Source organism: Jaculus jaculus, chromosome 16 (genome assembly GCF_020740685.1).
Source record: "Jaculus jaculus isolate mJacJac1 chromosome 16, mJacJac1.mat.Y.cur, whole genome shotgun sequence".
NCBI lineage: Eukaryota > Metazoa > Chordata > Mammalia > Rodentia > Dipodidae > Jaculus > Jaculus jaculus.
Genome location: NC_059117.1, coordinates 17,546,038 through 17,558,608, shown reverse-complemented (window position 1 = coordinate 17,558,608; position 12,571 = coordinate 17,546,038). Strand labels below are relative to the sequence as shown.

General features: G+C 42.5%; 1 protein-coding gene and 1 non-coding gene across 3 annotated transcripts in view; one reads left to right on the top strand and one right to left on the bottom strand.

The window, feature by feature from the left end:
• Reln (reelin) overlaps positions 1 to 5,436 on the top strand; it is a 498,095-nt gene extending 492,659 nt beyond the window's left edge. For both annotated transcript variants that reach the window (XM_045135772.1, XM_004652888.2), the window contains one exon: positions 4,336 to 5,436. In XM_045135772.1, the coding sequence (XP_044991707.1) occupies positions 4,336 to 4,432 (97 nt within the window). In that variant the 3' untranslated portion in view covers positions 4,433 to 5,436. The remainder of the gene's footprint in view (positions 1 to 4,335) is intronic.
• A 3,160-nt stretch (positions 5,437 to 8,596) lies between these two features.
• On the bottom strand, positions 8,597 to 8,728 carry LOC123455447. The gene has a single exon (XR_006633919.1). It is a non-coding gene; the product is annotated as a small nucleolar RNA SNORA33 (small nucleolar RNA).
• Positions 8,729 to 12,571: the final 3,843 nt, after the last annotated feature.

The following is a 12,571-nucleotide window of genomic DNA, read 5'->3' as shown; positions in this document are numbered from 1 at the left end:
TCACGCGAGCCTGTGACCCCAGTGCTGAGCGGGGAAGATAGAAGATGATCCCCAGGGCTCCCTGGTCTGCTGGTCTTCAGTGACAGCTTCTGTCTCGAGGAAATAAGGCAGAAGAGCAGTAAGAGAGAACACCCAACATCCCCCTAGGATCGGGTTTCCCCAATGAGCGTGCGCTGCTCATATTTCCTGTGCAGATGCAGGGCCACATTGTATAATGCAGTCTGCTGTCTAAGTCCATAAATCCTTTGACAATAGTGAAAATTTAAATCTGCATCTCCAAGAAGCCTCAGATATTCCTTCTCCTTTCTCTCAGTGATTTTCTTATAATGGGAGGATTTTCAAATGTGCCTAGTTCTACCTACAACCAAAGCCAATTGACATGTCAAGTAGTGAGACATGCTTCCAGATGAGTAATACCTCCTTTTATTGGATTTATAATAAAAGTTGCTTTCCCCTGTAATTGCAATGAAGAAATAAATCTTAAAAATCCAATTACACCCACTATTACTTGTGACATTATGTGTAGATATACATCTACATGTATCAAGAATAAAAGGCTTACCTCAAAATGACTAAGTATAAGATCATTACATGTGTTATTAGAAAACTCTTCTAATATGCAATCTTGTGAGTTAGACATTTTAGAAGGCACAATAACTATTTAATAACCATGTCAGTTTATTAAACAGTCATAGAGTAAGATAACATTTTTCTATAATTACCCATAGCACTTGATCTGAAGAGGCTCATGAACTATAGAAATCTACCCCAAGACATTTATATTTCACATAACTAAATTACCAGTTAGTTTCAGGGATGCTTTAAATTGGCCATTTCCAATGTGACCATATAAACATTAGGCATCTAAAGCAAACACATTCACATGTGCATATCAAGATTGTCTGGCCAAAGACATAATAGTCATACATAAAACTTACTCAGAATTAAAGAGCATCCAATGAATTAGAATGTTCCCTAAATTAATTGTAAACTTCTACCCTGGACTGATTTGCAGGGATTAAAGATCTGAAATCTGATCATATTGACTTCTTTACACATAAAGATGGAAATTTTTAACTCAGTTCTATAGTAAGCATATAATTTCATGGAGAATTTGTTTTAAAGCTATAGAGCATGCACTCTAACTTTAAGTAAAGTTCAATGTACCTTTGTTCTCACCTATACAGATAACTGTCACATCAATCTAGATTGTATTGAAAAAACTAAATACCTTGAGTGTTCTGAGTTGATTATTTTAATGTTAAGTATTTTAACTATTTTAAAATCTCTTTGAGTACTTTATATCTCTAATCATGTTTTCAGCAGAATAATTTCATTTCTTTAACTTTGCAATTATTCCTTATAGTTAAAGAGTAATGACTTACAGCAGGAATCCAATCAGTAAGTCAACAAAGGTTCAATAACCTGCCTTGACCACCCAAGGGTCAAGCAGAAGGCTCACTGCTGGGGTGTGGGCATGGGGGGAGCTGGGATACAGGTCCCCAAATCATCACAAGTTTAGATGTGGGGAGACAAGATGTGAACACAAACTCCACTCAGAGCAGGAATTGAGTGCCATGAGAGTCAAAACAGAAAGAAGGAAAAAAAAATACCCTGGAGGGGGCAGTGAGCAATTCGTAAAACGCGATGACGGAACAACAAATAGGAATCCAGGAAGTGATAGTGGAAGCAGTGGGGGTGGCTGGCAAGGCAGGTAGAGAAGACCCAGCAGTCTGTGCAGGGATGAAGGAAGGGCCTGGGGAAGTAGCAGGATGAGACGTGGAGAGGATGTGAGATGTCTGGAGTAGTTGACTTACATGTTGCTCCACAGACCAGAGAGTTGTGAGAGGTTTTTGAGCTAAGTGAAGCCAGCATTGGAGGGGGGCTGTTTTCTGAAAGTGGTATGCAAAATCCCACCCGATATACACACAGACAGTCTTACATTTATCTTAAGTGTAAATTATATTTTAATTGTTTTATAATGGTTGCTTTTCAGTGAGGAAGTGAGATGAGGAGGTTGGTTTAGAGAGACATTATGATAGCTCAGGGGAGGACCGTCGTGTGACCTAAGATGCTGCAGGAAGACAGCAAGGGCCAGGCCCAAGATTTTGTGAATGAAAGAAAGACAAATCCTCTTGTGGAACTCAACTTTACAAAGACCGCAGTTACTACTTGCAGCAACCAATGGGCAATGGATGCATTTCTTTTATCCTTCCACTAAGACACTGAAATTGATCACCGGGTGATACACATATGTGATCACAGGCAAGCAGAGGGTACTTGGCAAGGGTACCTGATAACAAAATCTCATCCTTTGACTTTTTCTCTAGAAGGTCTTTAGAGTGTATTCTTCATTTTGTTTCAGAGTTTCTAGCACTTTGATAATATATAAGTCTAAAATTAAAACCTATTGTCACTTTATTTTTATGAACTATAAATTAGTTTTATGTCCATGTTTTTTATGAGCATTTCAGGGCAGATGCAATTAGATCTGAAAGGGTTAGACTAACATGCTTTTTTTGAGATGTTTTATCATCAAGCTTCTTTTATTCAATTTTTTTTTTTTTTTTTTTTTTTTGAGGTACGGTCTTACTCTAGCCCAGGATGACCTGGAATTCACTATGTAGTCTCAGGCTGACCTCAAACTCACTCATGGCAATCCTTCTACCTCAGGATCCCCAGTGTTGGATTAAAGGCATGTTCCACCACATGGGGAGGGAGGGGAGGAGAGAGAATGGGTACACCAGGGCCTCCAACCACTACAAACAAATACCAGATGCATGTACCACGTTGTATATCTGGCTTTATGTGGGTACTGGGCAGTCAAACTTGGCTCGTTAGGCTTTACAGGCAAGTGCCTTAATCACTGAGCCATCTCTTCAGCCCAAGCTGTTTTTTAGTGATCAAACTTAACTGCCTAAAACTTTCTTGATTTCTACGTTTTATACCTAAGTATAATACCAAGAATAATATATTAAGTAAACAATATATTAGGTAGAACAGCATCATTTTAGACTCCAATCGTGAGATCATTGATAACCAACATTACACTACTCAGTGCAAAATTATCCTTTACCCTCACTTACCCCTAACTAAAGTTGATGTCATATTGACCATAATCATCTTGCTCTACATGTATTTTCTGTTTCCTTGAAAACTCAAGAGGAAAGACTTTGAGACCATGTACTTAGGAGACTCGTTACATTTGGGCTCACACTTATAAACCATATGTTGATGCTACATATAAGTCTGCTGCCATTCAGGTCAGTGCACGAGAGTATGCCTTTATTTCAGTGATATCATAGTTCATAATCCTTAGAACAATGTTAGGTGTGGTGGCACCTTTCTGTAACCCTAGCACTCTGGAAGCTAAGGCAAAAGGATCACGAGTTGGAAGCCAGCCTGGGCAACAAGAAAGACCCTGTCTCAAAAGAATGAAAGAAAAATATATTTGCCATGACAAAACATTTACAGCTATCATTACAAGGAATGCGTAGTTCCATACACAGTCATAGCATCTGTTTTATCAGCTTCATCTAAACTATCGATGTTTGAGTGTGCATATGTGGGGGAATATGAATGTGTACACATGTAATTATACATTCAGTTACACCCTCTCGGTGTTGGATGACTTCTCTTTAGTGCCCTGCCTCTCTCACAATGCTGTATGTGACCCTATGTGCTTGTTGAGAAAGACAAGGGAACCCTGTATTCTAAGAAAAGTTGCTCTTCCTTTACTGTATAAGCTAGGAAGGTCAAGATGTCTCCTTAACTTTTTTTTTTTTTTTTTTTTTGAGGTAGGGTTTCACTCTAGCCCAGGCTGACCTGGAATTAACCTTGTCATCTCAGGGTGGCCTCTAACTCACGGTGATCCTCCTACCTCTGCCTCCCGAGTGCTGGGATTAAAGGTGTGCGCCACCATGCCTGGCTCCATTAACACTTTTTTCCCCTTTGTTTTAGCTTTATAAGCTTGAAGTGAAATTTTTGGCCAAAATACCAAATTATTTTTCATATATATTAAAGATGTATGTAACTGAGACCCGGAGCACAGTGCATCCTTCATGTGAAATGGACTTCGGCCAAGGAAATGTCAGGAGTAGTAATCTGGTTTGAAAAAGAAAGGGATTTATTCAGGGCCAAAGGCAGTGACCACAGATGCCAATCTGTAGCTACTGTGCCCCTGGGTGGTAAAGCCAGCATGACCTTTGAACTCTGCAAAAGCTCAAACAACTAGCAGGATAACTTGGGACTTTATAATAGATGGCGCTTGTAACAATGGGACTTACATACTCTCTCCTTTCCCTCCCTGCCTGTATCCTGTCTTGATGCTCACAGCACTCGCAAACAAAATTACATGATGAATTTCTCACGGCATCATGGGCCCTGGCACTTCTCCAACAGAAGACGAAGGTCACTTAGGCAATACCCATGAAGAATAAAGCTCGTTTTTCCTTCCAACATGTGATGCATTGCTTCCTATTCTTTTAAACCTCTCACTGCATCTGCTATCAGGAAATATCTGTGAAGGACTTGATGGTTAGTGGAAAGCCCTTCTCCAGACCGAGTGTATACCACTTTCCCACACTGTGAACTAATGACAAGTGACTTATTTGCTCATAAGTAAATGTCTTCATGTTGATGTGTCTGTGAAAATTGTGATCTGTTGTAATATCAGTTACAGTGGCAGTGTTAAGAATAAGAAATAGTTTAACGGGGAAAAAAAAATTTAAGCACAAAAATGTAAGAGACTCTATGTTTATAATGGCATCTTAGCACAGTATCTCACATCTTTGGTCACAAAGCTATTTAAGTGGACTGTATTTCAGCTTTGTATCATGTTTTATATTATTAAATTATCATTGTTTGTTCTTTATGTATTCTCTTCTACGATATAACACATTGAACCTGTACTTACTTGTTAAGTTGCAATATTTTGCTGCTGACTTGATTTTCTTATATCCTGCAGTAAGTTCATTGCAATACCTATTCCAGAAGATAGTTGTAAAGATATTGTTATCTCCTTTAATATGATCCTTAAAAATGTATGTTGATTTAGCATTGTTTTGTGGATAAGAAAACTGCTTGCCCTTCAAATATTTTCTACTTCAGAAATGTGGGTGAACACCCTCTCTCCTTTCCACAAAGAAGTTCCCACGACCTTGTTTTAAAGAACTTTTTGAAGTGTTCTGTGGCTGATTTACTAACAGTAACTGCCATTTTGTGTCTATGGTAACGAAGTGATTTGTAAGATGGTGGGTGTGTCTTCATTGTGTTCTCTTCATGGGTGATTTTCCTACCTTCTGAGGAAGTGGAACCAACATCAGCACCAGTATATTGGCCCCAGAGCCCAAACTCTCCTAGCAGAACTGAAGGTTCCACTCTTGGGAGAACCAAGCTAAAAGCCCATGCTTAAATAAAAGTTATGTCCAAAACCTATTTGAAGTTCGTTTGTCTTCATTCATTTTTAACATTTTATTTATTTATTTTATTTTTATTTATTTATTTGAGAGCGACAGACAGACAGAGAAAAAGGCAGATAGAGAGAGGGAAAGAGAATGGGCGTACCAAGGGCCTCCAGCCACTGCAAATGAACTCCAGATGCGTGTGTCCCCTTGTGCATCTGGCTAACATGGGTCCTGGGGAACACGAGCCTCGAACCAGGGTCCTTAGGCTTCACAGGCAAGCGTTTAACCGCTAAGCCATGTCTCCATCCCCTAACGTTTTATTTTTATTGATTTATTTAACAGAGAAAGAGGAAGAGGGAGAGAGAGAGAATGGGTGTGCCAGGGCCTCCAGCCACTGCAAACAAACTCCAGACATGTGTGGCCCCTTGTGCATCTGGCCAACGCGAATCCTGGGGAATCGAACCTGGGCCCATTGGCTTTGCAGGCAAACACTTTAACAGCTAAGCCATCTCTCCAGCCCTGCCTTCATTCTTTTTTTGTGGGGGGGGGGGGGTCGAGGTAAGGTCTCACTCTGGCCGAGGCTGACCTGGAATTCACTATGTATTCTCAGGGTGGCCTCAAACTCACGGTGATCCTCCTACCTCTGCCTCCCAAGTGCTGGGATTAAAGGCTTGCACCACCCACGCCTGGCTCATTCATTTTTTAAATTAGCTTTTACGTAGAATTTGTAAGCCCCGTCAGGTTTGGTAAAGATAATCAGATATAATTACCAGTTTTTTGTCTCGTCTTTGGTAGTCACTGGAAGAAGCCACACTTTCAATATGACCATTTTTCTCTACTCAGCTTTTTTTACTAGTCACTCTGCAGTTATGCCGGGAAAAGCAAATAAAGAACTCTGAATATGATGCACTTCCCAAGAATTGTGTTAGCTGCCAGTACCATGCCTGACTCATAAGTGGCATCCATCTATTCACTTAGTGAAGGCGTAGTGACAGCTCTGTGGGGGGGCTGCGCTATATGTGGAGGATGGGATGGTGATGGAATCTTCTCCGCTTGCTTTTAACACAGACAAAACAAAAACTATGTTGATGCTATTGATTTGTTGTTCTCGAGAGAAAGGGTTTTTTTTAAAAAAAAAATCTAGGAAAAGGGTTGGAGAGATGGGTTAGTGGTTAAGCGCTTGCCTGTGAACCCTAAGGACCCCGGTTCAAGGCTCGGTTCCCCAGGTCCCACGTTAGCCAGATGCACAAGGGGGCGCACGCGTCTGGAGTTCGTTTGCAGAGGCTGGAAGCCCTGGCGCGCGCGCTCACTCTCTCTTTTTCTCTCTGTCTGTTGCTTTCAAATAAATAAATAAACAAAATAAAATAAAATCTAGGAAAAGCTTTTAGGTCTAGAGACTTCAGCAACAATAAGTTTCCCCAAGTCGTGGACATCTCGAATGTTGAAACTTACTTACATCCATAACGGATGGATGAATAACCTTTTGAAGAAAAAAAAAAAAAATGTCTCTTGGAGAACAGTCTCTTGTTAAACACTTAACTGGGAGAGATTTCAGGGTTTGTTTGTTTGTTTGTTTGTTTCTTATCACAATAACTCGTTTATTCATCCATCCATTGTCACTGAAGATGCAGGAGGTGGAAGCAGACCTTGGGGGGGAGGCACCCAGGTCTGTGGCTATAGTGGGTTCAGGAGAAGGTTTCTGGGTTTAATGATGGGTCTAGGAAGAGGTGGGCCAGGGTGGTCTAGGAGGGCTTTGGGGTATACCTGAGGGTGCCCACGTAGTGCCTTAGGGCTGGGGCTGCCCTGTAGCCTGAGAGACCCCACAGTGCCTTGAGGTTGGGGCTGTGATGTGGGGAGCCAGGGCAGATTCTGTGGGCCCCAGCTGGGTCTTGCAGAATGAGGCCCCCATTTACCCCCTGCAGCTGCTCAGCTTCTGTTGCTGGACCAGCTTCGGGGGTGACGGCCTGCTGGATGCCCCGGACCAAGAGGCTTTAGTCTTTAGTCCAGGAAGATCTTCTTGGACGAGAACACATGCCTCTCACAGGGGTGCACAAAGAACACGCTGCCCCCCAGCCTTGGCCGCGATGAGGCGGGGACTATGTCAGCTAGATGTTGACGTCTGTAGAAGCAGGGTTCAGTTTTCTCCTGCCGCGACAGCTTCTTGGTCACGGACTGCTGCTCCCCTAGTTGGGGAGTCCTGAGCTGGCCTGGTAAAGGGCCACTGGCCCCTCCTGGGACCATGGTGCCCGCCAGGGATGGAGCCGCAGGCGGTGCAGGAGTTTCCAGGCCTAGGAGCCACAGCAGAGACCAGGGGGGGCTGGGAGACAGGTGGCGGCTTTGGGGCTACAGGAGCCAGTGGGGGGAACCCCAGCTGCTTGGACTGCAGTGAGCCTGGGCAGCAGGAGCCCCCCACGCCAACACCCTGTACCTCTGGTCCTGGAGAGTCAGTGAGCAGTGGCAGCGGCCTCTGCAGGGCAGAGAGAATTGCCTTCTTGGACAGAAGGGCAGACAGCTTCTGTCAGGCACCATGGAGAAGTCGATGCCCAACTCCCCAGTCTTGGGCACCAGCCCTTTCTGGTCACTCAGGTATGGGGAGTGAGTGGCAGATAGCGAGGTATTGTGCGGTGAAATCTATTGTGTGTCCTCTTCAAGTTCTTTCATCTCGGTCTTGTGATTATTATGAAGGGTTTTTATATCTCAGTTACGTTTATATCTGGGTGTTCTTCGTAGCTACTATAAATGTGAGCTTTAAGCCAGGCGTGGTGGCGCACGCCTTTAATCCCAGCACTCGGGAGGCAGAGGTAGAAGGATTGCCGTGAGTTCAAGGCCACCCTGAGACTCCATAGTGAATTCCAGGTCAGCCTGGGCTAGAGTGAGACCCTACCTCGAAAACCCAAAAAATAAAAAATAAAATAAAAAAGTAAATGTGAGTTTTGGTATGTGGAAATTCTGTTCATTTTTGTATGTTGATTTTGAATTGTGTGGATTCATTTAGCAGTTCTGTTGTTTGATGGAGTCTAGGTTTTTGTATATACAAACATATAAGATTGTGTCATCTGTAAATAAAGACAATTTTCCTTCCTTCTTTCCAATTTTTTCTTATCATTTATTAATTTTTGCCAAGTTTCATTAAGCTTAGAAAATGTTATAGTAAAATTTTAATTAAGTCTCATAAAAACCCTCCAACACTACATTATATCCATTTTGAAGGACCAGAATGACCTCAGTTGTCCTTAAGGCTCATAGCAATGGTGTCATTATTGCCAGCTGTTTCTAAATTTCTGCAGAAACACATCCCGATTGGCAAATAAACTGGTTGGCTTACTCCTTTCCAGTTTTCATGTGCCTTGTTTCCTTCCATTCCCCAATGGGTCCAGCTAAGATCCCCAGGAACTATTCAACAAGAGTGGTGAGAATGGGCATCTGCCTCTCGTTCTTGAGCTCAGAGGACACACTTAACAAAATGCCCTGCAAAACGTCAAAACAAAGTTGCACATGGTGACATGCACCTTTAGTCTAGAAACGGGGGAGGCCTAAGGACCCCGGTTCGAGGCTCGATTCCCCAGGACCCACGTTAGCCAGATGCACAAGGCACATGCATCTGGAGTTCCTTTGCAGTGGCTGGAGGACCTGGTGTGCCCATTCTCTCTCTATCTATCTGCCTCTTTCTCTCTCTGTCGCCCTCAAACTAAATAAATAAGAATAAACAAAAAGAATTTAAATGGCGGTGTGGTGGCATCGAACTGTAACCCCACTGCTGGGAAGCCGAGAGAGAGAAGTCCTGGGGTTCGCTGGCTTGCTAGTCTAGCTTAATTGGTAAGCTTCAAGTCCAGTGAAAGGCTCCTGTCTCAAACAGTAAAGTAGAGGGCAATTGAAGAAGATACCTATTGTCAACCTCTGACCTCTACACATGTGCACACACATGTATTCACACCTGCACACATATGTGCCCACATGCATGCATACACACACGCAAAATAAGACCAAAGCACAAAATGGCACAAAAATTATTCCTATCAACAACATTAAGTTCAAAAATTACAAATGTAGTGTGCTGCCATTTGGCAGGCTTCTAAGCGTGCAAACAAATGCTGTATGTTGCTTGTGAACACATGATGGGGAAAGAATAAAACCATGAGTTGGAATAAATACAAATTCGTTACAGTGGTTATCTCAGACATGGAAATACGATCAGAAAGGAGTAAGTAGAAAACATAAACTCTACCTTATTCTTTTTTTGGTTTTTCTTTTTTCAGTTTTTCGAGGTAGGGTCTCACTCTAGCCCAGGCTGATGTGGAATTCACTATGTATTCCCAGGGTGGCCTCGAACTCATGGTGATCCTCCTACCTCTACCTCCCTAGTGCTGGGATTAAAGGTGTGCACCACCACGCCCGGCTTTACCTTATTCTTTTTAACTTTGCAGAGTAAAATAGGATGTTACTGTCTCCATGAGTGATGGTATAGGAGTCCTACATTCTCCATTCTCATGCAAAGATATAGTGTGGCCAAATAAAAAAGAAGTAGGGCTTGTTGGGCAGAGATATATGTTCCAGGAATACAGCAGTACGTGCAAAACCACGGGTGAGGGTAGCTCGGCTGCTTAGGGGAGCTGTTTGTCATTTGGCTTTGAGGAGCTTATAAGGAGCAGCCTGAAATTTACTGTTGAGAACTGTGACTAGGGCCATGTTGCTGAGTTAATGAGGAGAGAGAGATAGGGAGTCATTTCTCATATTAACCAAGTCTGACTTCAACCAAGAGACACTGGTTGGGAACCCACGGGAGGGTGTTAAGTGCACACCTTTCTGGTCATATGCTCTAGGCAACAATAGCTGGAGCTAGTCAAGAGGAAGCCAGGAAGCTAGAATGAATACGGAGAGCTGGGACACCAACTAGGGAATCACTTTAAATTACTTGATACAAATTTTACTAAGGCCTTATGCTTCTGTAGGGAAACTGTAAACTGCTTGCATATAAAATAGTAAACAATAAAATGTATAAATTCATTTATTGTCAGGAAAAAACAATGGTTTTGTTGAGAGAAATCTAGTTTAACGGTAAGAAGAACTGACTTCTCCCCTGTTTAATCCTTTGGGTACTTATTATAAAGGAATTTTTTTACAGTTGTTTTTGATTATTCCATTATGGATGGAAAGTGACGTTGTCATTATCGATGTGACAGACCAGGCAACTGGTAATGGAAGGGCCTGACACTCTCCAGTGGCCTTATTACCTATTCCAGTGTCGGGACCTTCTGTCTCATGCTCATGCCACAGCAGCAATAAAGAACATCAGCTCTTTGTAGAGTACTGATAGACTACTATATGGAAATGTATAATAAAAGGGTTCATAAAAGTGTGTAGTAAATATTGCTTCGGTAAACCCAAAGATGGGAAATGTATGCCAAAGTTATTACAGTTGCTCCTTCATGTAAGTGCCCACAGAAAGCAGATGAATTGTGACAAGTCAGACGTTCATTTTTAACTCCTCCACAGTCACCTACCAGAAACTAAACTTCTTCCGTAGAGGCTGAGGAAGAAACCTAGTCGCTCCTGGTTAAAATATACATTTTGGGGTGACTTAGAAGACTTTGATCTTCTTTTAAATGTCTTAACTGTAACAGAATACCTACATTCTAGTATCTGCTATGTTTTGAATGTGGTAAATAGCAAAGCAAGAACGCAGCATTATACATTCATCTCCCAAAAATTAGTATACACTAAACCATAGGTTTTCTCCAAAGGATTTATATTTTTAATATATTTATATATTTGATAAAGAAAGAATGGGCATGCCAGGGCCTCTTGCCACACTACACAAGGACTCCAGATGCGTGCGTCTGGCTTTACATGGATACCGGAGAATTAAACCCAGCTACGGTGGCAGGTTTTTTAAGCTAGTGCCTTTAACCACTAAGCAATCTCTCCAGCCTGTGGATTTATATTATAAAAATTTAGAAGTTTCTAATCAGTTTGGCTGAAATGTCTAAGCTCTAAAATAAGAATTCTGGGCTGGAGAGATGGCTTAGCAGTTAAGCGCTTACCTGTGAAGCCTAAGGACCCCGGTTCGAGGCTCGGTTCCCCAGGTCCCACGTTAGCCAGATGCACAAGGGGGCGCACGCGTCTGGAGTTCGTTTGCAGAGGCTGGAAGCCCTGGCGTGCCCATTCTCTCTCTCTCCCTCTATCTGTCTTTCTCTCTGTGTCTGTCGCTCTCAAATAAATAAATAAAAAATTTTTTAAATAAAATAAGAATTCTTAATGCTGAGATCTGGGGGCACTTTTCTAGGTAACTGACATAGGGCATGCTGGCAAAATGCCCTTGCCAATTGCAGTGGTAACTGTGGTCTTCCATTTGATTGAATCAGACATTGAGCTCATTTTTTTACTGACAACTTCCATAATTGTAAATAACATCTCATGGTAATGCCCTCCCTCCCCCCGCTTTCCCCTTTGAAACTCCACTCTCCATCATATCCCCATCCCCTCTCAATCAGTCTCTCTTTTATGTTGATGTCACTGTCTTTTCCTCCTATGATGAGGGTCTTGTGCAGGTAGTGTCAGGCACTGTGAGGTCATGGATATCCAGGCCATTTTGTGTCTGGAGGAGCATATTATAAGGAGTCCTACCCTTCCTTTGGCTCTTACATTCTTTCTGGCCCCTCTTCTCAATAGGCCCTGAGCCTTGGAAGGTGTGATAGAGATATTTCAGTGCTGAGCACTCCTTTGTCACTTCTTCTCAGCACCATGGTGCCTTCTGAGTCATCCCAAGATCACCGCCATCTGAAAAGAGAAGCTTCTCTAACCAAAAGTAAGAACAGCACTAATATATGGGTATGAATATTAAGAAAAGTGCTTACCAGGCAGTTTGATGAGCATAGTATATACGTTTAGCCAGACAGCAGCAGACGTGACACCCCTAGGGCTCATGACTACCTCTGTTGTAGGTTTTCTGTATCAGGGATGTATTCCCTCCCATGGAGCAGGCCTGTAGTCAAATTAGAGGGCAGCTGGCTTCACCTATAACAGACATGCCACTATTGCACCTGTTGGCTCACTTGACCTGGCTGGCCAAATATGTGGTTTGCAGTGTCCACCATTGGTGACACAGGTTCCAAAGCCCAGGTTCCTGTGAGACTTTTAGTCAACAAATTAGTCAACTAGATTTGCTG